This window comes from Giraffa tippelskirchi, chromosome 3 (genome assembly GCF_054371585.1).
Source record: "Giraffa tippelskirchi isolate mGirTip1 chromosome 3, T2T-mGirTip1v1.2.pri, whole genome shotgun sequence".
Lineage (NCBI taxonomy): Eukaryota > Metazoa > Chordata > Mammalia > Artiodactyla > Giraffidae > Giraffa > Giraffa tippelskirchi.
In genome coordinates, this window is record NC_137277.1 from 26,486,098 (window position 1) to 26,512,500 (window position 26,403).

Below are 26,403 nucleotides of genomic sequence, written 5' to 3' on the forward strand. Positions count from 1 at the left end.
CACCACCTGGAAAACCCTAAACAACCTCTACTTATCTCTAACTCCAGTATTCTGCTTGTTATTCTCACATTAAAAAAACAAAACTTTCTCCACAAACAAAACCTTTACCCTGGCCATAACTGAATGCAACCTGATGGCTATTCATTTCCATTTATCTACACTTTGTCATGTCTCTAGGGAATTATCTTAACTCCCTGGGTGTATCAGACATGCATTGTTTGCTAGGCACTATTCTAGGCACTGAAGATCCTGCTGCAAAGAAATCAGAGTCCCTTATTTCAAAAAACATGCAGTCTAGCCAGGGAGACAAGACAAATAATAGGATGTGATAAACATTATATATACTAGAAGTCCTATGGCATATAGCATAGTGGTTGTGAGTATGGAGACCATGACCAGAATGCTTTGGTTTGTATACCAGTTTTGCCTCTCATATCATCTTGGATCAGTTACTTAATCTTTCTGTGCCTCAAATTCTGCATCTTCAAATAGGGGTGATAATAATAGCACCTACTTTGCAGGATTGTTCAATGAATTGAATTACTGTGTAAAGTTTGGATGTTGAAAACACTGGTGTATTACAACAAGGTTGAGGCAAGGAAGAGAGCATCTGATAGAATAGGAGGATAAGCGGTGGTCAGGAGAAAAAGATAACACCCAAGTTTCTGGCTGGGCAGATAGTAGTGCCATTTATTGAGATTTGGATCAAAGAATGAAGAGAAAGTTTGGGGTATGTTGATGAATTCATTTTTGAATCAGTTGAATTGAGCTTTCTGAAAACATTTAATTAGTACTGATAGCAGCATTTACCCACTACCAGACACTATGGTAAATGCTGTACATGAATTGTCTCAGTTATTAATAGTTCTCACAACAACCTTGTAAGTTAGGACCATCATTTTTATCTGAAGCTCAGAGAGGTAAGTAACTTGCCCAGTACGGTACAGTTTAGTGACAGAGCAAGGCTGTGAACTCAAGAAGTTCAATTCTAGAGCCTGTGCTTTCTTTCCTGATTTTCATTTGAGTGGAGATGCCTAGTAACAATAAGCCCGGTAAACAGTCATGTATATGGGTATAATATTTCAGAAGGAGTTCTGGGCTGGTGATTTGGACTTGGTAGTCATCAGCAAAAGGAGGTAACTAAAGTCATGGGAACAGAACTGTTGGCCCCAAGAGAGTATGTTGAGTGTCGAGAGGAGACAGCCAAAGACACCCAAAGAACACCCAATATTTTATTGATGGACAGAAAAGGAGAAATCCTCAAATGCGACTGATGAGGAGCAACCGGAATAGTAGAAAGAAAAGCAAAGGAATGAGAGGGTTTGGAGAAAAGAGTTATCCACAGGGTTAAATGCTGCGGAAAGGGCAAGAAAGGACTGAAAAGTGTGAATGGATTTAACCACAAGGAGATTACTGGTGACCATGGAGAGAGAAGTGGTAGGGATGGCACCCATACTATAATGGGCACTGCATCACTCCAATAAAGCTGCCGAGTTCATCACATGCATCAGTAAATCTACCTGGCTATTTTCTGCACTCCTCTTTCATGGAATGTATTTTACACCTGTTGTACCAAACAGCAATTTAGACACTGACATATAAACTTCCTAAAAAGATAAAGACAAAAGCATTTCTCTTATTAGAAACAAACTATACCATAACTTATAGCTTCCCTGGTGGCTCAGTGGTAAAGAATCCACCTGCAATGCAGGAGATGCAGGTTCGATCCCTGGATCAGGAAGATCACCTGGAGGAGGGCATGGCAACCCACTCCAATATTCTTGCCTGGAGAATACCATGGACAGAGGAGCCTGGTGGGCTGCAATCCATAGGGTCACAAAGGGTCAGACGTGACTGAAGCCACTGAGCATTCATCGTTCTTCAAACATTACTGTACCTTAACTTTCTTTACTTGACAATAAATTCATGAAATAATTTGCAGACACCTAGTTTTTTAAAATTTTATTTATCTAGTCATTAATTTTTGTCTGTGCTGGGTCTTCGTTGCTGCTTGAGGACTTTCTCTAGTTGTGGTGAGTGGGGGCTACTCTCTAGTTGTGGCACACAGGCTTAATTATCCCACAGCATGTGGACTCTTCTTGGAGCAGGGATCAAACCCGAGTCCCTGCATTGGCAGGCGGATTCTTAACCACTGGACCACCAGGGAAGTCCATAGACACAGTTTTCACAGACAAATTAAAAAACACTTTTTAGACATGAATATCCTGGTTTATCACATTAAGAATTTCACAAACATTACTTATGTTAACAGAAACACTGGAGTGTACTGTGCCATCTCCAAGCTGCATGACGAGAGTCACCAGTGGTACTGTGAAACTTGTGACCCTTTCCAAGGTCATGGTTCTTTCAACTTGTGGATGTCAGCCCTCGTAACTCCCTGTGCTTTTGGACTGGTTTGGTGATCCACTGGGTGTTAGGATTTCTTCTGGTAGCGTTATGGAATGAGGATAACCTCAAAGAATCTGTCTGTAGAATCTTCACCAACCCAGTAAGAATCCAGGACTCTCAGAGCCCCACAGTGGCATCCAGCTCACTCCTCCACAATAGAATGAAGACTTCAAGCAAACTTTAGCCATGATAATCAGGCTTTCCGTAACTGGCATCCGTAGGCATCTGTGGCCATCATAGCTCACAGCAATCTGATATGTGACATAACCTTGCTTGATCTTGTGTCCTAGTCTGCGTGCTTTATGAGGCCAGGTAGGATGGAGGGTCCTGAGGGGTGCAGAGAGCTGGCAGTACTGCCAGCAGCACACCGTGAGAAGAAAGTGCATTACATGGGACTGCTTCTTCCTCCCTAGCTCTTGGATATATTTGTAAGTGCCTATTTTGGCTTACCTTTGAGATAAACTGATGGCTGCCACCAGACGGAAAAGGAGAAACTTTCATTTAAAAGAAAAAGATTACTAATTGCAGTATCCTGTGACTAACCCCAAAATGTACAAGGTAAAATGGCAGCACAAAGAAGATGTTCAGCTGTTGTGTGTGACAGGCAGAGAATGAGGCTCTCCAGGTTGGCTTTACAGAGCTGGTGATGCTTGGCATGTGACCTGAGAAAGATGGGTAGGTGTTTCTGGGGTGAGGAAAGAGCATTCCATGTCTAGAGCAGTGAAATGTGATGTGGTAGGAAGTATGGGTGTTCAGGGTGTGAGGGAACAGTAGCAAAAAGTTGGAGAAGCAGGTAAGATCATGGATGACCTTGGCATTTAAATTTTAGATGGGGACCCATTGAAGAATTCTGAGTAGGGAAGAGACATAACCAGGTTTACATTTAAAAAGATTGAGGCAGCAAAGCAAATGGAGGATGGCGTCATGGGACCAAACAGAAGGCTGGGAAGCATTAGTAACTGTGGACTTGTTTCTTTATTTGTCCCCCAGAGCTGTCAAAACAAAATATCAGAGATTTGGGTGCTTAACAGAAATTTATCCTCTCACAGTTCTGGAGGCTAAAAGTCCAAGATCAAAGTATCAGCAAGGTTGATTTCTCCTGAAGCCTCTCTCCTTGGCTTACAGATGGCTGCCTTCTCACTATGCCCTCACATGACCTTTCCTCTTTGTGTGTGCCTACCTGGTGTTTCCAAATTTCCTCTTACAAGGATACCAATCAGATTGTATTGGGGCCTATTGTAACTTTATTATCTCTCTAAAGGCTCTGTTTCCAAATGCAATCACATTATGAGGTCCTTTTGTGGACTCTGAGAATTTGAACATATGAATTTGTGTATGTGGTAGTAGGGCACACAATTCAGTCCATTACACTTTGCATTAGCAACATATATGGAAAGGAGTCTGCACACCAGACTGATAAGGTTGTTTTTCATCTCATCATCAGAAAATAACCAACTCATATAATCTATAAAAGTTATGTATAAACTGGGCATTGTGATTTGTTCATAAGACTATGAACAAATTTCCCTGGTGGCTCAGCGGTTAGGACTCCGAGCTTCCATTTCAGGGGACATGGGTTGTATCCCTGGTTGAGGAACTAAGATCCCACGTGCCGCAGGGTGTGGCAAAAAAAAACAAACAAAAAAACAACTTTTTTTCTCTGAATCCCTGATGCCCAGTAGTTGATGCTGGCACTGGCTGAACTAATGAAAAAGGCAAATGAGCGAATTCGTTATCAGCAGTGGTAATACACACTGAACTGTGTCTGTGGCTGCCCTTAGAGTCTACAAAAAACAAAGCTACACAGTAAGACTTGCCTAGGATGGGATAGGGTGGGAGCTCTTGCCTCTGAGATCCAAAGGACAGTCTTTTCCTTTCATTTGAAATTATCGTTACATTTTTGTCTTCCATGGATCAGGAGCTCTCTGACAACCAGGTCTTATACATCTATCTATATTCTTGGCCACTAATGCAGTTTCTGGCACAACGCACATGCGCCATTGAAGTTTGCGCAATGAATGAGGGAATTAGAAGTTCAGTGGTTAGGTTAACACTTTGGGTGCCAGAGTGGAGCCCAGATTAAACTCTTGGTCAGGAACTTGAGATCCTGAAAGCTGCATGATGCAGGCAAAAAAAAAGTTTTAGTGAGCAGAAACTGTAACTCTGCACTCAGGTTTTATAAGTCCTGTTTGTAGTTTAAGATGTATACTTTTTCCCCCCTTTTTGGTGGTCGTGGCAGTGGTGAACCTTCCAAAATGCTTCACTGAGAAAACAGCAGCCATCAACTGAAAACTCCCTCATCCCACTGCTACATCTACAAACTGATTTCTATCTTTTTCCTTCTGTAGTTTTAGTGGAAAAAAGGTCCTTTTCTTCTAGGAAAGGCCAATATGCCCTGGAGCCTACACTATCACCTTCCCTTCTTAAGAATTTGGAACTTTAGCTAGTCTCTTTATCTTCTACCTTCTCCAACACTCAGTTCAGTTCAGTTGCTCAGTCTTGTCCGACTCTCTGGGACCCCACGGACAGCAGCACGCCAGGTTTCTCTGTCCATCACAAATTCCCAGAGCTTGCTCAAGCTCATGTCCATTGAGTCAGTGATGACATCCAACCATCTCATCTCCTTTGTTGTCCCCTTCTCCTCCTGCCTTCAATCTTTCCCAACATCAGGATCTTTTCCAATGACTCAGGTCTTTGCATCAGGTGACCAAAGTATTAGTCTCCAACACTAAACATATTCTAATTTCCCATATTAAAAAAGCCTTCCTTAACTCATACCTCCTTTCACTTCTCACCCTGTCTTGCTGTTTCCCTTATTAAAATGAGTTGTCCATCTGCCATTTTAACCCCTCATTTTCCCTCCATTCTTTGATCCATTTCAGTCTGACTTTCAGCTACAGATCCAATGAACTCTTTTTAAAATAGTCTTCTCATGCCAGACCTTTGGCAGACTTCTACAATGTTGGTCACTTTCACCTTCTTGAAACAGTTCCTCTATTTTTCTTTGATATTCCCTGACTATACTCTTCAGACTTTCCTCTTACATCTTTGGCTTCCCTCTTACATCTTTGGCTTTCCTTTCACAGCATCCTATGCTGGTTCCTTCTCTACCCCTTTAAAGCAGCATCTCTCAAATGTTTGGCATCTTCAGGACACTTAATGAGAATCTTGCCAGTTTCAGGTTTATTAAAATAATGATGAACGTTGCTTCATGTAATGAAATGACCTTGTATACACTACTCTCTCTGCCTTGAATTATTTTCTGTCCACTTTGCTTGGCTGGAGAGCCATCATCTTTAGGTCTTAAGCCATTTCCACAGACAGTCCTCTCTGTTACTCTTTGACACAACCCTATTTTCCCTCCATTATGATCATCATTTTTGTTGTTGTTTAGCTAATGATTAAACTTAAATGATGCTTTTGAGCTGTGGTGTTGGAGAAGACTCTTGAGAGTCCCTTGGACTGCAAGGAGATCCAATCAATCCATCCTAAAAGAGATCAATCCTGGGTGTTCATTGGAAGGTCTGATGTTGAAGCTGAAACTCCAATACTTTGGCCACCTCATGCGAAGGGTTGACTCATTGGAAAAGACCCTAATGCTGGGTAGGATTGGGGGCGGGAGGAGAAGGAGACGACAGAGGATGAGATGGTTGGATGGCATCACCGACTCGATGAACATGGGTTTGGGTAGATTCCGGGAGTTGGTGATGGACAGAGAGGCCTGGCGTGCTGCAATTCATGTGGTCGCAAAGAGTCGGACACGACTGAGCGACTGAACTGAACTGAAACTTAAATGTATTGGGCCTGTTCTACATGTCTCACGTGTTATTTTCACAGTAACATCTTATGTATGTAGGGGGGTATTACTATAAATTTTAATTTTACAGATCGAGAAAGGAAGGCAAGAGTGGCAGAGCTGGGATTACCAACCTAGACGATCTGTCTTTAGAGTCCATACTCTTAATGGTGCTAGAATACTTATTACTAAAATTTATGTTGATATCCTTATTTATTTATATAGTGACTGTCTCACTCTCTAATCCTCAAAGTCTGTGAGAGCAAACACCGTGTCTGAAAGGTTCGGAGCTTAGCTTCAGTTTATTTGGTACATGGTAAGTACTCAGATATTTGTTCAGTAAATGAATCAGTAATTAAAAAGATCTCGGTCTGGGAGGCATACTCCTCCCTACACTCCGCGTGACCTTGTAGCAACTGCCTTATCTTCCTGCCTTGTTAATCTGGGGAGTCGGAGTGGGAGGACTAACCCAGGTAGAAGCGACAAGCGCAGAAGCTAGAAGAATGGAGTCGGAATACGGCAAGAGTGCTGATTTTCCGTTTCCTCCACTGGAAGACGGCATAGAGACCACCGCGTGAGATAAGTGATACGCTACCCGCTACCCTTTTCTCCATTTCAGAGTGGTGTTGAAGCTTCAAGACATAGGCTCCTACTTCTGTGAAAGAGAGTGGGCAACGCGAGCCCACGGAGGAAAGCAGCGGACTCGACCACCGTGAGTAATCTTACCGCGGCATAAGGCGCTGCCGGCGGGCAGAAGCAGAGTCCCGGCCTCGGAAGGCTCCGCCCCCGGGCCGGCGGAAGCGGCCGGCTCTCAACTCCCAGGTCTGGGCGTGTCCCCGCCGGCGCACGCGCGCGAACGGCATGCTGGGAAGGCGCCCGCGCGGCGGCCATTTTGTCTTATCGGCTCCTGGTTGGAGGAGGCATTTAGGCCTGCTAGGGCGTCTGAGAGGTTGGTGACTGTGTTGCCGGCGTTTTCTTTGGCAGGTGCCAGGGCTGGTGGGAGCAGCCGCCCGAGGAAAGCACCATGATTTCGGCTGCGCAATTGTTGGATGAGTTAATGGGCAGGGACCGAAACCTCGCCCCGGATGAGAAGCGCAGCAACGTGCGGTGGGACCACGAGAGCGTAAGTCCCGCGGGCCTTGGGCCTGTGCCTGGGCGCCATGGGGGAGGGGAACGGCGCGGGCTGGGGCTCGCCGGGGCCTCGGCAAGGTTTGGGGCCCGGCCGCCCCGGGGTCAAGTGTCTGACCCCGTGGCCGGAGGGAATCGGGAGAATAGCCCAGGAGGGAGGAGTCTGCCTGGATCCTTGGTTAAGGGATGATTTATTGTTGTTTAAGTATCAAGTAAAATAAAGAAGAATCTTGGCAAAATTGAAAAACAGCTTAATGAGGCAGGAAAACGCGGGAAAGGAAGGAGTATTTTTGTACATCTAGAGGTTTCGGAGTTTTCACCTCCCTGTGAAATAGGGAAAAGGGCAAATTAGGCCGTTATTTGGCTGAGCCTCATATCGTGGCAGTATATTCAGAAATGTTTCGGTTTCGACGCTTATATGGGGCAATAAAATTTTAAAAGAGGTCTTGATAGGTTTCACCGTGATTTACAAATATTGTTTGATAGCAGTACGGTCTGGTAAGCCATTCTTGTAGATAATTGTCAAGGCTTTTTCTTCATAGAAAACTTTGATCCTCTTAACCCTGTAAGGGTAAATTGAGTATAAACCCAATTTCACAGATGAGACTTGAGAGGCTCACCCAAGATCTTGTCAAGGTAAATGGCGAAACTAAACCTAATCTTTGTAGTCTTGTTCACTTTCCAGTTCTGTGAACATGGTGTGTAACGTTTATTTTAGGTCTTACCTGAAGAATGGATGTATAATTAACTTTACATGAGATTGTAATCAAACAACAAGATAGTTTAAAGACAGTTGCTAGTCAAAACATGAAGGAATTGTTAAATATGCCTTTTTTTTTTTTTTGGAAGTTGCTCACTCATTTTAAACTTACGCTTTGGTCACAGTAAAATTTCTCTTTTGCTAGTGTTTGACTAAACCTGTGGGGGTGCTGCCCGATTCTGAAGTAGTGTGAAGTGTTACAGTAGAATTCTTTGTGCGGGTTAAATGATTAGATAACATCACTGACTCAATGGGCATTAAGTTGAGAAGACTCCAGGAGCTCAGTGAAGGACAGAGAAGTCTGGAGTGCTGCAGTCCATGGGGTCGCGAAGAGTCGGACATGACTTTGCGACTGAACGACAACAGATTCACACATTAGAGGTGAAGCTTTTTACAGCTTTTTCCCCCTGATTTTTGGGGTTTTCCTCTCTCCTCAATAAAAATAAGAGTAACTTTGTTGTTTGAGATGACCCTTCTCTTTCTAGGCATTTCTTTGTTACGATGAAGTAACTTTTTCTTTTGCCATTTCACTCAAAATCTAAGCTTTGCAAAAAAGAAAGGATGAACTTTATGTTTCACTTGATGTGCAAATAGGACATTTATCTATTTTGAATTACGGAGAGAAAATTGCTTTTGATTGCATGCTCATCAGCTGTAACAGCCTGTTTGCCTAATTGGTTTTGAACAAGGATTGTGGAAAAACGTTTTTCCCTGGTGGTATTTTATTGCCACATTGCATTGGATGCGATGGGTTTATAACGTTAGCAGCGATGAAGTTCTCAGAAAAGCAACTTAAGTTTTATGTCATCTCAGTTATAATAAATCAGCTTTCCTTTCAGGTGCGCCCCCCCCCTTCAGTTTTAGTGTTTCTCACTGATTTAAACTTTTGATGCTTTTGTCAAAATATTTTATGCCTTTAATAACAGATTGCACTTCATTTTGGATTCAGGGATTTGAAAAAATCAATTGCTGGTGTTTCAGATTTCTGTCTACAAGAAAACGTTGGTACAGACCAGGAATGTAGCACGTGGCTTTTTCTAAATAAGTTAGAGTTACTGTAGGGTTTTATAAAGCTGGGGAAACTTGTGGCATCACTTCTGGGTCACTTGGCGTTTGTTGTTGGGTGTTTGCTAAAATCCTGTAGGAATGGCCAACCACAGTATATACTGTAAGAGTTTGGTGGTGGTGGGGGGCGGTTGTCTGCACTGGGTAGCTTGTGGGATCTTAATCCCTAACCAGGGATCAAACCCAGGCCTTGTCAACGAAGGTGGAGTCCTAACCACTGGACTGCCAGGGAATCCCCCGAAATATTTTTGCATTCCAGTTCTATCTGGAAATTTTCTTCGCCACACTTGCACCGGATGGGGGAAGCCATCTCAGCTGGGCGAGGTCCTTTTGTTGAACAATGAGGTGGAAACTTTACTGTTAAAAGTAATTCCTAGATATCTGTGTTAGACTGATCTGTGAAATTTGGTTTAAATGCAGAGATCTACTTCACCAGTGCCCGCTCCCCATTCTGATTCTGCAGGTCTACAGAAAGGCCCCTGAAATCTGCATTTTTTAAATGGCATCTTTATGCATTCTAAAGCTTGTGAACTACTGCTTCCTGACCCACTTCCTCAGTACTATGTTTTTAAATGTCGAACTAGAAAGACTTGAAGGAAACTCATTTTTTAAGTGAAGGCTGCATCTGTAATGCAAATTATTGACCTTTCACTTATTTGTAAAGATGTATGTAAGTAACCACTATCAGGGAAAGTGCTTTACTATACAGGTGTTTCCAGCTTTTGCAGATTGTTACCTTTTGATCTGAGAGACATTGGTTTTCAACTAAAGCCATCAGCTTTAATTCTGTTCCAATGATTCATTGACACACCTCCCTCCCTCATTGGTAAATATTTTACATTTCCTTGAGATTAGTATTTTTGCATTAAGCAATTTGTTTCCTCTGCTTTATTAATCCTAAACAACCAGAGTAATGAGGAAAGCATGTGATTTTAACTGCCTAGGGCAAACACTTTTCAGTTAGTGTCCACATGGGAAGATTTCACTGTTAAAGAAGGCATTGGTAGCCTTTGGATAATCTGGAGTTGAGATTGTAGGAAATTGTAATTAATGTCTGGTCTGGAGCTTTTATTGTTAAATTTATAGCAAGAACTTTGTAGTTCAAATTGAGGATTTTATTTTGTTGTGAAAGTCGCTCAGTCGTGTCTGACTCTTTGTGACCCCATGGACTATACATTTCATGGAATTCTCCAGGCCAGAATACTGGAAGTGTGTCGTTCCCTTCTGCAGGGGATCTTCCCAACCAGGGATCGAACCCAGGTCTCCTGCATTGTAGGTGGATTCGTTACCAACTGAGCCACCAGGGAAGCCCCAAAGTGAAAACTAACTCTGATTCTAATATATAAAATGAGATCTTGTTCATCATTTATCAAACTCATGTATGCCCTCTGTTCAGTGAACGTTTAATAATTTATGAAGGGAATTGAAATAAATGTTCTTTTCTAAAATCTTCCCAATGTTAACAGATACCATCACTTGCACCGAAAGTTGTTTGGAAAAGAAGAAACAGTTAAGGTTACTGTCCACATTTTTTACTTGTGGCTTTTTTTTTTAACATCTAAAAAAGGTATTCAGAATCTGAGAAGGAAACCAGAAGCAACAGAAGCAAAAAATTAGTAATTATAGTGCATGACACCTACAGGTGTTTTGTTAGACAGTTTTAAACCATAGTCATCTAAATGTTTTTTCTGTCATAAATGTAGACATTTCCTGCTTCACTCTGTAGTACATGGTAAGCCTTGGGCTTCTTGGAATTTCCAGCTGTCTCTATGTAATGTATGTAATTACTGTTTGCTTTTTCTCTCCAAAACTTACGAACAGAAGTGAGTAGTGCAATGAACTGTGTATCCATGTGTGTAAGACACATTATCAGTATAATGACCAGTATTATTTCCTCTGTATCTCCTACTTCTTTCATTATTTTGAAGCAGTTGTATCATTTCAGCCTTAAAGATATGTCTAAAATGTGAGGACTCAATAACCACAGTATCATCACACTGAAAATTTTAAGGTATTTCCTCAATGTTTGATTGATTGCTTCTGGAAAACCATGTGTGTCTCACTAGACTTTAGACCTTTTTTTTTTTTTTTTGGATGCCCCATGTAGCTTGCAATATCTTGGTTCCCAGACGAGCGATTGAACCCAGGCCCTCAGGCAGTGAAAGCTGGAAGTCCTAACAACTGGACGACCAGGGAATTCTCAATTGTCTCATTAGACTTGATTTCTTAACAAGGGGAGAAAGTAGCTTAAGTTAGTATACAGTGCTTCATTGTTTATGAAATATGTTTGATTTTCCATTTCTTCTAAGTTAGGAAGTTCCTGTGATTATTTTACAAAAATGTATCACTTTAAAAATTTTTTATTTTTGGTTGCGGTGAGTCTTTGTTGCTGTGCATGGGCTTTCTCTAGTTGCGGCGAGTGGGGACTACTCTTGTTGCAGAGCATAGGCTCTAGGCACTTGGGTTTCAGTAGTTGCAGCAGGCAAGCTCAGTGGTTGTGGCACACGGGTTTAGTTGCTCCGCAGCATGTGGAGTCTTCCCCAGCCAAGGATCAAACCCATGTCCCCTGCATTGGCAGACAGGTTCTTATCCTCTGTGCCACCAGGGGAGTTCTGAATGTTTTTTTATAAACCTTGTTAAAAGGTGGGACTGATTGACTTTGGGAAGTAATGGAAGGCTTCTTAGCAGGAGAGAGATGTTTCCTATCCCTGCTGCTGTGGAAAATTCATTAAAATTTTATGAAAACTTTGTGGAGGCAATAAAAAGAGTGAACTGTGATTAATTACTATATTAGAAATTGATTTTACTGTTTTATGTTCCCTCCGATTTAGGCTCATTAAAATGATTTTTTTTACAGAAGTAAACTTGGCTTATATTAGTACGCATGCGTGTGTGCATACCAACTTGCTTCAGTTGTGTCTGAGTCTTTGCGACCCTATGGACCATACATAGCCCGCCAGGCTCCTCCCTGGGATTCTCCAGGCAAGAATACTGGAGTGGGTTGCTCTGCCCTTCTCCAGGGGATCTTCCCAACCCAAGGATCAAACCTCCATCTCTCTTGTCTCCTACATTGACAGGTGGTGTCTTTACCACTAGCTCCTCCTGGGAAGCCCATATACTATATATTTAACAACTTTCACTTACACTGTGGAGTCTTTCCTTGTAGGTACAATGTAAATGTACCTTAGTTTATTTCATGTAGATTATGTCAAGTTCTTTTACAATTACCAACCAAGCTGCAGTGAACATTCTAGTACATATAACTGAATCACTTGTAGGATAGGTTCCTAGAAAGATAATGACTAAGTTAAGTGCATGTTTTACATTTTGATGGATGTTGCCAGGTTGTCCCACAGCTCTAGTAATGTTTGGAGTGTTCCTCTTCCCAGCAGTGTATCTAATGCCAGATTTTGTTTTTATTTTTCACTTTGTTTAATGTGATAGAAACTCACAATTAAACTTTTCTAGTCAGATTCCTGAGATTGATGGTATCTGCATTCTCTTAAGTGGTAGTGAAAAGGATGCTATTGATGTTGAACTCTTCTGGTCTTTGCTATTACCTTAATTTATCAAGAGAATCACAATTATATTGTGATTGTAGTCCTGGCGTGCTGCAGTCCATGTGGTCCCAAAGAGTAGGACACTGCTTAGCAGCTGAACAACAGCAACAACAAATTCTGCCTTCGGCGCGCCCCCCCCCCCCCCCACGCCTTCTGAGCCCCTTTGGTTATCAGATTGTTAGGTCCATGATGGACATTTAGTAAAGACTTGCTGAATAAAAGACTGTTAACATTTTTAGTTAAACATTCTCAATCTCTGGGAAAGGTTAAAACAAGCAATTTAAGTAGCTAGGATTTATTGGGTAGAGTAACAGTTGTTTTCATGTACCATTTCTTTACAGCAGTATCTTAAGCAGAGTTGGAGAGTAAGAGCACACAGAACAAAGAATTAGGAAAATAGGTTTTAATCTGTATTTTGTAAGTAGCCTGACGCCTTCTTGAAACTGTAGTACTTGGGCCACCTGATGCAAAGACCTGACTCATTTGAAAAGACCCTGATGATGGGAAAGATTGAAGGTGGGAGGAGAAGGAGATGATAGAGGATGAGATGGTTGGATGGCGTCACTGACTCAATGGACATGAGTTTGAGTAAACTCCAGGAGTTGGTGATGGACAGGGAAGCCTGGCGTACTGCAGTCCAGGGGGTCGCCAAGAGTTGGACGTGACTGAACTGAACTGAAGATGCCTTCAGGGCAAATCATGTGGTTGATCTCATCTCAGATGGAGTGATAGGATTAAATTACAGATAGAAAGTGAAGTCGCTCAGTCGCGTCCCACTCTTTGTAACCCCATGGACTGTAGCTTACCAGGCTCCTCCATCCATGGGATTTTCCAGGCAAGAATACTGGAGTGGGTTGCCATTTCCTTCTCCAGGAGATCTTCCCAACCCAGGGATTGAACCCAGGTCTCCCGTATTGTAAGCAGATGCTTTACTGTCTGAGCCACCAGGGAAGTATTACAGATAGAGCTGCTGGCATATCTTGTTTGATTGTCTTGAGTGCCTAAAGACATATTTAAGAAAGTAATGGGTATTTTAAAAAACAGACTGATCTGACCGTTTCTGTCAATAAACATACTAAAATTTGCAGTCCCACTATGAAATAGTCATTATCTCCTTTTTTTTGTATTGAGAATACCAAGGCAGAGTTACAGATTTAGTTTTTCATAGTTGAGAAGTGGCAGCCAAAAATCAAAACAGTTTTGATTCTCCAAACATACCTGATTTCCACTTGCCTATTTTCATACTCTGCTGAGTTTGTCTTTTCATGCCCAGAATGTGTTGTCATTCATTTCTGAACTTAACCAGTTCAGAAACTTTACCAGGTTAAGCTTTACCACCTGACATTCCTGACTAAATTCCTATTTGTTTCCAGTGATGCATGTACTGATACACTTAAAATGATCAAAATTGAACAAATCAGACTTTTTAATAATTAGAAAAGTATATAGCATTTAAAAACATTTGTCTTTTGCACATATAGAGCCCTTTTTAAGTTGAGGTGTAGTTATTATATCAATATAAGTTTGGGGTGTACAACATAGTGATTTACAATTTTTAAAGATTGTACTCTATTTATAGTTACTATAAGGGGCTTCCCAGGTAGTTCAGTGGATAAGGAATCTGCCTGCGGTGCAGGAGTTCGATCCGTGGGTTGGGAAGATCTCCTGGAGGAGGCCATGGCAACCTACTGCAGTATTCTTGCCTGGAGAGTCCCATGGACAGAGGAGCCTGGCGGGTTCCATAGGGTCATAAAGAGTTGGACACAACCTGAAGCAATTGAGCACACACATAGTTACTATAAAATATCAGCTGTATTCCCTGAGCGGTACTTCTTTGTAGCTTATTTAACTTATATTCTTATATATCATAGTCTGTGCCTCTTAATACCCTACTCCTATTTTGCCCCTCCCTCTTCCCTCTCCCCACTGGTTCTCTACATTGCAGAGTTGTTGTTATTTTCACTCATTTGCTTTATTTTTTTTAGATACCTCAGATACATACAGTGTTTTTGCCTTTGTTTGGCTTATTTCACTAAGTATAATTCCCTCCAAGTCTATCTGTGTTGTTGCGAATGGCAAATTTCCATTATTTTTCATGGCTGATTATTGTTCCATCATATATATTTACCTCGTTTTCTTAATCCATCCACGTGTTGATGGACATTAAGGATGCTTCCATTCTTGGCTATTGTAAATAATGCTGCTGTGAACATTGGTGTGAATTACTGTTTTAATTCTCTTTGGATGTATACTCTGGAGTGGAATTGCTGGATTAAATATAGTAGCTTTATTTTTAGTGTTTTGAGGAATTTCCATGTGGTTTTTTTCAGGGTGGCTGCACCAATTTACATTTCTACCAGCAGTGTACCAGGGGTTCCCTTTTCTCCACATCCTCGCCAGCTTGTTACTTGTGCTCATACTGAGCCTTTTTAATAATTTAAAGTATTAGGAGAATTTCCAAAAGAAAATGGTACAAAGATACTATGACATATGGCTACATATAGGAGGTTTAATATTGATATAAAGCTAAATCTGTTGTTTAGACATGATTTTTGAATCTGGTGGTTCTTTATGACCTTAGTTCTTCTGGACATGAACCTCACTGCTTCAAATAAGTGTAAAAAAATTGACCTTTGAAGCAAAAAACAGTATTTCAAATGCAACATCCAGTTCTAAATATCTCAAAAAAACTCATTCAATCCTAATTTAGTAGACCTTTTCTGTGTTATACTTGTACATTGATAATTTACCCAATAACAATGAAGGGTTATATGGAGATATTTTGGAATTTTGCTTAACAGATTTTGGTTTGCAGTGTTACAAAATTAAATTTAGGATAGAGCAGTCTTGGAATATATCTGAAGGCGTTAAAAAAGTACCAATGGGAGAGAATTGAAAATTGGTCTCATGTTAATAATTCTTCCATGAACCTTAGAAGTCACTCAGTGCTGGCATGTGTGAAAATATCCAGGACACCTTAGGGCCTGTTACGAGATCTCTTTAAATGAAAATACTGGACCGGATCGCTTTAAATGAGTGTTATTTGGAATTTAGACAGTGATTTCCGAATCCTCATGTGTAAATTGGTTCTGGTCTTTAACAAAGTTAAAACAATAAGAAAAATGCAGTGTTTTGGTTTTTGTTTGTTTTTTTAAATTTAAAAAAACATTACCTTTATTCTGGATGTCTTTATCCAGAATTTGTTTTTTCTGGGGAGTAAGGCAGTGATTTCTATTATGGTAGAAATTGAAAATGCTCTCAACCATCACTCTTTCTTATACTGAAATCCAGGAGCCTGAAAGTCATTAATTTGCCCAACTAAATGATTTAACAAATGAAATTGTTCTTAAACTTACTTGGTTGAAAGATACAGATCATGAAATGAGAAAATGGTTATTTGGCATCCTTTTCTGGCATAGTTTTAAAACTGACCAATTTTAAAAAGTTAAGTTACCTCTGTTTTTTTCACTAGGTTTGTAAATATTACCTTTGTGGTTTTTGTCCTGCGGAATTGTTCACAAACACTCGTTCTGATCTTGGTAAGTAAATTTTCTATAATTTTTATTGCATTTATGATTAAAGAGAAAGTGATACTTTATAATTTTGAAAAGAAGTTTTCTGTTAAAGGTGTTGATAATTTCTTTCCTGGCTTTTTTTTAAAATGTATTGACAAATGCCAGTCTAATTAAACATGGTGGCTTATTTGAATCTACATATGTATTTCCATTCCCTCCTGAAACCCCTCCACTAAAATGAAAATTTAAAAACAAAAAAGGTGTAAACGGAAGAGGAGATAACATTAGAGATGTCAACAAATTTTTGGAAGATGACAAGTGGATGGAAGAATAGCAGAGAAACCTGTATCCTAAAAAGCCTGCAGAAGGGGATATTAAACAGAAGCAAGAGTTTGATCAGCAGAACCCTGGACAGGCTCAGGATTTGGAGGCATCAGGTACCATAGAAGGCAGAGTTGAATTATGGGGCTGAAAACCAGAGATTAGTCTAGTTCAGGGTTTCTCAACCTTGACATTTGACAGTTTGAGCTGGAAAATTCTGTGTTTGGGGAGGTGGGAGGGTCTCCTGTGGGTTGTAGGATGCTTAGCAGCATCCTTGGCCTCTGAGGAGTAGATGTCAGTAAAAATCTCCCAATTTTGACAACCAAAAATGCCTGCAGGCACTTCTAGATATCCCTGGGGGCAAAACTGCCCCATGTTGAGAAGCACTAGTCTGGGTGGTCTGACCTGTGCATCAGGTAATTCTGTCTCCCATGCCTACAGCACTAGAGACCAGGGGGTTATGTTCTGAAAAAATTGGGCTAAATGAACCACAAAATGCAAAAAAAAAAAAATTGACCATTTTCTCTCCAGGATGGTACATAACTAGTATCATTCTAGAAACATAAAATGGAAATTAAATTCGTTAAGCACAATGCTTGCCCTAAAGCATGAAGAGCACATTATGGCTGGATATATCTAGGTATTGGGATTTACAGATATAGGACAGGGCAGTAATGAATAAAAATGAGACTGTAAGAGAGATTAAATGAGTCTGTTTTCTTAATAGTGAGGTTTTCCCATTCCCTTCCTCTGCCCTGTTCCTAGAAGGATACAGCCAGATGTTTTTTCCCCAGGCAGAAGAGAAGAGGATTCTTTAGAGAAAGTGAACAGTTCCAGAGAAGTGATCTACAGGTACTGACCCTTGGGGAATCTCCTAAAAGAAAGTCTTGCTGCCTGATTTTTCTATGGTAAAGCCTGTTAGTTGACAAACCCTGCCTGTGCATACCGACTTCGAGTCAGATTTTGGAAGTGTTTTGCCAGCCAAGGAATGCTATTTGAAGAAAACCTTCAAACATAAAAGATTAACCAAAACCAACAGAAAAAAAAAGAATTTAGTGGAATATGGTGGATAATGGGAGAAAACAGAAGAAAAAAATTTTTAAAGCTGTAACTAAATTTAGTATCCTCAGAGAAATAAGAGAAAATATCAGGAGGAATAGGATGCTATATAAAAAGAAAAGTTTTGGAAAAATAAAAAGAGCTCTTGAAATTAGAACTAGAGAAATATGAACATCAGTGGGAAGTTTTGAGGATAAACTAAATTTGTGGTATGTTTAGAAAAAATTAAAATTTGAAAAAATTCTATCAGTCCAGTGTTCTGATAGCTAATTAGGAGAGTTCTAGATAGAGAAAACAGAAGGGAGAAAATCTTAAAGATTGCATTACTGAAGGATTTTACTCTCTGCTGCTGCTGCTAAGTCGCTTCAGTCGTGTCCGACTCTATGCGACCCCATAGACGGCAGCCCACCAGGGTTTGCCGTCCCTGGGATTCTCCAGGCAAGAACACTGGAGTGGGTTGCCATTTCCTTCTCCAATGCATGAAAGTGAAAACTGAAAGCGAAGTCGCTCAGTCGTGTCCGACTCTTAGCAACCTCATGGTCTGCAGCCTACCAGGCTCCTCCGTCCATGGGACTCTCCAGGCAAGAGTACTGGAGTGGGGTGCCGTTGCCTTCTCCCACTTTTTACTCTCTAGATGGAGTGAATCCTTCTAGAACTCAGCACAGCAAATGATAAAAAGATCCATACCAAAGCATCTCATTGTGAAATTCCAGAACACAAGGGGTGGGGCGGGGCACACAGATTATCAATCAGAATGTCCTCAATTTGTCAGTAACGACACTGGAATCTTGAAGACACTGGAGAAACATCCTCGGGATTCTGAATGGTAAAATGTTTTTAACTAGGTTAGCTGTATAGCCAAACAGCAAAATACAAGTTTGAAAAAAGACATTTTCAGGCATGCGTAGTCTAAACAAATTTATCTGCCAGGAACCTTTTCTGTGGAAACTCATGGGTGTAAACCAAGAAGGAAAAAAAAAATAAGAGATCCAGTAAACGGTATCTAGTACAGACCAGAAAAGGACTTTCAAAGGATGACAACGCTATTAGTGAGCTTAGGAAAAAAAAAGAGTAGCTCAGGTTGAAACAGGATGGAAAGCTCATGGAAGAAAATAAAGCTGATTTGATTATCTGATACATTTTGAATCTTGAGAGAGATTATTATTGAGCTAGTTTCTATAGCTGAGTTAGTGTCGAGTGAATTTGGAAATAGAACATACAAGAGACTGAACTGAAGAAAATTCCAGTAAGTGTATCAAAAGTGTCATCATAATGCCCTTTTTGCTTAACTCGGGAATTAATAGGACATGGCATAGTCAAAGTATAAACACTGAATGTTCATTTAAACTAAATTTTTCATGCCTAAGATAAACTAAGAAAAAGCAAAATAAGCATAAAATTTAGAAATAACGGAGGCAGATTCCAAAAGATAAAGCTAAAAGGGTTAAAATTGATTGCCTTTTGGAGATGGTAAGAGGTAGGACTAGGGTGCTAGTCTTGCAATATTTACAGAGACTCTAATAAAATGTCAGTGGTGGTTCAGACCAAAGGTCTGCCATCATCCTAGCTTGCTTCTTGGCAGTAAGGAATAATTTTTTCATCCCTCCTACTCCCTCTCTTCTTTTACCATATAGTACATCTTGAAGGCTAAGGAGAACAATTTTCATGTGTGTACTTGGGCATGTTGCTTCATGATTTAGTAGGCTCAATTTAGGTGTCTGCAGACTACTCAGTGATTAAACGGATCTTCTTTCCTTTTTTTTTTTTAAAAAAATAACTTCCTTTTGTTTTGGCAAGAGAAAAGTTAATTTCAATAATTTATATTGAATACATTCATATTTCTTGTTTTAGGACCATGTGAAAAAATCCATGATGAAAATCTACGAAAACAGTAAGTTACCTTTTTTGGGATCATCCCCACCCCCAGTCATTATTTGCTTTAAAGGGGACAAGGATTGAAGAAATAATTGGAATTTATGTAAAATGAATGTCATGTAGATGTCCTACTCATAAGTTGGGGGTCGTAGAAAGTGATCCAGCTATATGTAGCATCACCATACAAGTGCATACTGTATGCCAAAAAAAAGCCTAAGCTTTTTTATTCTGTATCCCATCTGTTTTTTATTTTTTGCTAAGTCACTTCAATCATGTCTGACTCTTTGCAACCCCATGGACTGTAGCTCACCAGGCTCTTCTGTCCATGGGATTCTCTGGGCAAGATTACTGGAGTGGGTTGCCATGTCCTCTTCCAGTTTTTATCTAGTTTATTATTTTTTGGCTGCTTCTCCCGGCTTGTATGATCTTAACTCCTTGATCAGGGATTGAACCCAGGCCATGACAGTGAAAACACTTGAGTCCTAACCACTGGACCTCCAGAGAATTCACTCGCTTTTTTTTTTTTCTTTCACATTTGTTTTTTAACAGACCTAATTTTATAAATGAAACTTGTCCTGGAGCCAGGGTCAGAGATCCAGTATAGTGTTCACCTAGATTTGCCCAGTTGTAACATCTGTGCTCTTGATACACTGTTAAATGCTACCTTCTTTACCAGGATGAGGGACAACTGGAAATTCACTTCTTATGTATGTGCCTGGTTTACTCTTCAGTAATTTTTTTTCTTTTTTCTTGTTTTTTACATTTTTGGCCATGCCACATGGCTTGTGGGATCTTAGTTCCCAGACTAGGGATTGAACCAGGCCTACAGCAGTGAAAGCAGGGAGTCCTAACAGTTGGCCTGGGAATTCCTTACTCTTCAGTCTGAATGCAGTAGTTCATGAGGATTAGTGAAGATAGAATATGAGAGTTGTAAATAGATAAAGAATTGGAAAGAAAATAATATTTATTTTCATTTTATTAGGTATGAGAAGAGTTCTCGTTTTATGAAAGTTGGCTATGAGAGAGATTTTTTGCGATACTTACAGAGTTTACTGGCAGAAGTAGAACGTAGAATTAGACGAGGCCATGCTCGCTTGGCATTATCTCAAAACCAGCAGTCGTCTGGGGTGAGTATGAATTAATTTACAATCTTTGTCAAGTGTCCTTTCCTCTGGAAACCCAGAGATCTCCCTAGTGATGAAACTTGGGCTCAAGTTCAGTCATTGCTTAATATGTTTTAAAATGACATAAAACTTAAAAAGGTGGATTTTTTCAGTCTTTATTAGTAAATGAATATTTTGCTAATTGGAAATTTTTTATCTTAAATATCAGTAACTGACAAAATATGCAACTGATTAACAAAATTTGAGATATTGACTTACTGTCCTTGTGATTTAGCATTTCAGTTATTAAATACGAATACTAGGTATGGAATATGGAAGTTTAAATGTTTATTTTTGTATTTTAGTTGTTGATAATACACATTCTATTTTCTTCATTAGGCAGCTGGTCCAACAGGCAAAAATGAAGAAAAAATTCAGGTTCTAACAGATAAAATTGATGTACTCCTGCAGCAGGTAAGAATTGGAACTCCCTCCTAGAATTGCTAAAATTAAAAAGACTGACAATAGCAAGTATTAGTGAAGATCTGGGCAAACAAACTGTTTTACTCTGTTGGAGTTGTTTAAAATGATGCAGGCACTTTGGAAAAGAGTTTCTCTCTTCAAAGGTTAAGAGACGCACCATGAGCCATTCCACTGCTAGATATTAATCTAAGAGATGAAAGCATATGTTTACGCAGAGTTGTATACCAGGGTTTATGGAGGCTTTATTCATAATAGGTGCAAGAAAAACTCCCACTCCAAACAAACCTGGAAACAAATGTCTATCAGTAGGTTAATGGGTAAACAAATTGTGATGTATTTATACAGTGTGATAGCACACAGTGATAAAAAGGAATTAACTATTTGTAATAATATTGATGAATCTTCAGATACTAGATTGAGTGAAAGAGGCCAGAGCCCCACAAAAGGAATAGAGTACATGGTTCCATTTAAATACAATTCTAGAAAATGCAGACTAATTTATAGTGACAGAAAACAAGATTGGTGGTTGCTTTGGGAGGAGGTACAACATAGAGACAGTAGGAAACTTGGGTGGATATGTTTATTATCTAGACTGTGATGTTGATTTCATGGAAGTCAAACCATATGAAATTGTCTACCCTAGACATTTTCTGTGTATTTCCTGTCAAGTATACTTAGTTAATGCTGTGGAAAAAATCGATTAAGGGTAAATTAAACCCAAAGAGGCTTCATGAAACAAAACAGACCCAAAACAACTTCTATACGCTAGAAGCTTGAGGGTAAAAAGAAAAATACTAGGATTGGGTGGTTAGAAAGATATCCTGACTGCTTTTTGAATTCCTCTTAGATTGAAGAATTAGGATCTGAAGGAAAAGTAGAAGAAGCCCAAGGAATGATGAAATTAGTTGAACAGTTAAAAGAAGAGAGAGAGTTGCTTAGGTCCACAACTTCGGTGAGTAGCAACCTCATTTTGATAGAACTATGCTGTTAGCTGTGTATTGCTAGGATCTATTCCTATTTACGAACAATTTTCTTTTTTTTAAATTAGTTTATTTTCTATTTTTTAACTTTATAATATTGTATTTGTTTTGCCATACATTGCCATGAATCCGCCATGGGTGTAACATGTTTTCCCCTTCCAGAACCCCCCTTCCACCTCCCTCCCCATCCCATCCCTCCAGGTCATCCTGGTGCACCAGCCCCGAGCACCCTGTATCAAGCATTGAACCTGGACTGGCAATTCGTTTCACATATGATAATTTACATGCTTCCATGCCATTCTCCCATATCATCCCACCCTCGCCCTCTCCCATAGAGTCCATAATACTCTTCTGTTTATCTGTGTCTCTTTTGATGTCTCGCATACTGGGTTATCTTTACCGATTGACTAAATACCATATATGTGTGTTCGTATACTGTATTGGTGTTTTTCTTTCTGGCTTACTTCACTCTGTATAACAGGCTCCAGTTTCATCCACCTCATTAGAACTGATTCGAATGTATTCTTTTTAATGGCTGAGTAATATTCCATTGTGTATATGTACCACAGCTTCCTTATCCATTTATCAGCTGATGGGCATCTAGGCTGTTACCATCGAACAATTTTCTAATGTCAGCAAACTTTTATTTTAAAAGTCACATAGTATTTATGACTTCAGGTCATAAGAATTATGATAAAAGCTTTGTTTTTACATTTATATTACAAAATAGCTTTAGACAATGTGTAAACAAATGTCTGTAGTTTTGTTTCAATAAAACTTTGCAAAAACAGGCCTGTTAGCTGCTGGCTTGCTAACCTATGCCTTAGGTAGTTAAGTATTTTGGTTGGGCTTAGGTTTTGGTTTTGTTGTTTTTTGTTTGTTTGTTTTGGTTTTGTTGGGGTTTTTTTGTTACTAAGCAAACTACTTAGTTCATATTTACCTTACTACAAAATTGGTATACTCTTAATAATACCTCCTACTTACTTAATTTTCAATTAGATAATACAGTATACATGTTTTGGATATTGATGGTAAAATATAATTGAGCATTGGTTCCCAAATATTAAAAGGGTATGTTCAGATTATATGCAGTGAGTTCAATTCCTTAATGACTTTGAAAAACTTTTTTTATTACTTACTTTTATTAGTTTTGGTTTTTCTGGGTCTTCATTGCTGTACTTGGGCTTTCTCTAGTTGCAGAAAGTGGAGGCCACTCTCTAAGCCCACAGACTACAGTAGTTGAGGCACAGGGGCTCTTTAGCTGCAACTCGAGGGCCCTACCTATAGCCTGCAGGCTTCAGTAGTTGTAGCACCCAGTCTCACTAGTTGCGGCTTACAGGCTGTGGAGCGTAGGCTCAGTAGTTGTGGCATATGGGCTTAGCTGGTCCGAGGCATGTGGAATCTTCCCAGACCAGGGATCAGACCCATGTTCCCTGCATTGGCAGGCAGATTCCTATCTACTGCACTACCAGGGAAGTCCCCAAAAAACATTTTTAATATGGAGTCCACATCTTTAACCTGTTGAACCGAGCAGGAAATGAATTCAGACTAAAATAGGTAGCTTTCTGAAAGGTAGATTAACTTTTTCGAGGTGATATGGGTAGTTCAAGGGTTATAATTGAGGGATGGGGTCTTAATATGAAAGTTGATTGCTGTTGTCATGCTTCCCTGTCTAAAAGTTGCTGCTAAGTATTATGTCTTTGGGAACTGGAAAGTAGCAGTTCACAAAATTAAAAATCTTTTCTAAATGTTAAAAGTATTTTTGAGGGGATTTTTTGTTCTCTCTTGATCAGATATTTTATAATAACTGATTTATCGTTTCAGACAATTGAAAGTTTTGCTGCCCAAGAAAAACAAATGGAAGTTTGTGAAGTGTGTGGAGCCTTTTTGATAGTGGGAGATGCCCAGTCCCGGGTAGATGATCATTTGATGGGAAAACAGCACATGGGCTATGCCAAAATTAAAGCTACCGTAGAAGAATTAAAAGTAAGTTTCTTATAAGCATATATTTTAGCTGTATCTGTACTTTATATTAGTGTGGTTAAGAATTGACCGTGTAGATTTAAAACTCTCACTGATATTTTTGCTGTGTTATTTGAGGTAGTGATAATTACTGTAATATTTTGCTATTCATCAGATTAGCAAAGTGCTTTATTTTCTTTGCTCTGTAGTGTCAGGAATTTTGGAGAAGGAATATTCCTGAGGGTTTAGTCAAATATCTTGTGTACATAATGGTGTTAAGATTTCTCCATTTCACTTTTAGGGTATCAAATTTCATAAGTTGGTCTACAGTTGATTCATGTTAGGTAGCCGTAGTTTGACAGTGTCTTTAAGGGTATTTAGTTCTAAAACAAAATCGAATTTGATTTCCTCAGGAAAAATTAAGAAAAAGAACTGAAGAACCTGATCGTGATGAGCGTTTAAAAAAGGAGAAGCAAGAACGAGAAGAAAGAGAAAAAGAAAGGGAGAGGGAAAGAGAAGAGAGAGAGAGGAAAAGACGAAGAGAAGAGGAAGAAAGAGAAAAAGAAAGAGCTCGAGACAGAGAAAGACGAAAGAGGAGTCGATCACGAAGTCGGCATTCAAGCCGAACTTCTGACCGAAGATGCAGCAGGTCTCGAGACCACAAAAGATCACGAAGTAGAGAGAGAAGGCGAAGCAGGTATATTGAACACATGAGACAGTGCCAGGCATGTAGTGAAAGTGTTAGTTGCTCAGTTGTGTCCGACTCTTTGAGACCCTCTGGACTGTATAGCCTGCCAGGCTCCTCTGTCCATGGAATTCTCCAGGAAAGAATACTGGAGTCAGTTGCCATTTCCTCCTCCAGGGGATCTTCCCAACCCAGGGGTTGAACTGGGTCTCCTGCATTGCAGGTGGATTCTTTACCTAGTGTCTGAGCCACCATAGTGAGTGTGCATTAAATAGTAGTAATCACTGGTGAGTTTCTTGGTACTTGGGACCCTCTTAAGTTTCATTAAGCACTCGGGCGGATGAGAGTTGAATCAGTGAATGAGTTCATCTTGTAGGCAACTTCACTGTTCTTTCTTAGGCTACCTAAGGAGATTTGATGCAGTCTTATTTGGGAGTTAGTATAATGGATGAGTGCTTCTCTTACTGATTCTAAGACATTTAAATAATAAATTATTTTGGGTAGGATTACCTATTTGAAAAATTGAAGTTAAGGACTTTCAATTTTCAGTTCTTAAGGTTTCTTATGTAAATATGTTTTATAGTAGGTTGTATTCATTTGCCTTTAAGAGGGATTTTTGCTTTAAATAACAGTATGTAATTCTTCAAGGTTTTTTCTCACTGTAATATCAGCTGAAGTTGCTCTCCTTTTGTTTCAAATTATTTAAGAAGTAGAGATCGACGAAGAAGCAGAAGCCATGATAGATCAGAAAGAAAGCATAGATCTCGTAGTCGGGATCGAAGAAGATCAAAAAGCCGAGATCGAAAGTCATATAAGCACCGGAGCAAAAGTCGAGACAGAGAACAAGATAGAAAATCGAAGGAGAAAGGTTAGTTTTTGTGAGAATTTGATTCTTTAAGGGACCGTTTTCACTTTGTCTCCTCACTAACTCACTTTTCTTCAGACACAAGCAGAGTTCCACTTCAAGCTATATTTTTTACTTTTGATGAACCCCATTCAGTAGGAGACAAGTCTTATTTTCCCTTATCCTGCTGATTTCTGAGAATGACAGCTGACCTTGTGTTTTCTTAGAACATGTTAAAGTCACATACTTCAATTTATAGCTTGAAGGCTTATCATTTAGATTCTTCCAAGTATTGCATTACCTGTTAGGATTATTAGGCTATAGAATTCTTGGTTATTGGCAACATTTTTTAGTTATTTGGCAACACTTGCTGCAGTGTTCCATAATATTTTGAAGAGTAAATGTGCAGTATTGCATTAGTCTTCAAGTACAGCATTTATTTAACTCTACGGTACTTCTAAGTTTGCATAAGTTGAATGCCTTATATGTGCCCCCACCCTGTGCATGCTTTTTTTTTATTGAAACATGCGTTTTGCCATCTATTTTTTCCTTTGATTTTCTATGGCATTCCAATAGCTGATTGACTGCACTCTTAATCAACTTTTCGTTTTGTCTTGGGCATGTTTTCACAAGGATATTCTCATCTTTCAACTTAGCCTTCATTGAACAATGAATGATAATTCTTTTAATCATTAAGGTCCCATTTCTGCTTATTCTTCAGATTCTTTGTACACCTTTTTTTTTTCCCCCTGGACTGGGCTATTCTGCTGTGCATGGTTTTCAGGAATGAGAGAAAGGGCTTATTTCTAATTTTCTTGGCTCTGCTTATTCCATCCTGTTCTGCCTGTATGTGTCCAT

The 26,403-nt window shown here is 39.7% G+C and overlaps 1 protein-coding gene and 1 pseudogene across 15 annotated transcripts in view; one reads left to right on the forward strand and one right to left on the reverse strand.

The window, feature by feature from the left end:
* Window positions 1-2,265: 2,265 nt before the first annotated feature.
* Window positions 2,266-7,068, reverse strand: LOC145540392 (large ribosomal subunit protein eL15 pseudogene; annotated as a pseudogene).
* Window positions 7,069-7,099: 31 nt separating this feature from the next.
* LUC7L3 (LUC7 like 3 pre-mRNA splicing factor) overlaps window positions 7,100-26,403 on the forward strand; it is a 23,963-nt gene continuing 4,659 nt past the window's right edge. For 8 of the 15 annotated variants that reach the window (XR_014080390.1, XR_014080392.1, XR_014080393.1 and 5 more), the window contains exons 1-9: window positions 7,100-7,328; window positions 16,191-16,257; window positions 19,465-19,504; window positions 20,471-20,615; window positions 20,991-21,065; window positions 21,922-22,026; window positions 23,879-24,040; window positions 24,430-24,713; window positions 25,409-25,569. Coding sequence is in view for 10 of the 15 variants with exons in the window: in XM_081583276.1 (XP_081439402.1) it covers window positions 7,230-7,328; window positions 16,191-16,257; window positions 19,465-19,504; window positions 20,471-20,615; window positions 20,991-21,065; window positions 21,922-22,026; window positions 23,879-24,040; window positions 24,430-24,713; window positions 25,409-25,569 (1,138 nt within the window). In the remaining 5 variants the exon portion in view is untranslated. Of the gene's footprint in view, window positions 7,970-16,190; window positions 16,258-19,464; window positions 19,505-20,470; window positions 20,616-20,990; window positions 21,066-21,921; window positions 22,027-23,878; window positions 24,041-24,429; window positions 24,714-25,408; window positions 25,570-26,403 lie in introns of all 15 variants that reach the window. The other 7 variants (XR_014080394.1, XM_081583279.1, XM_081583273.1 and 4 more) reach the window with 3 other exon arrangements.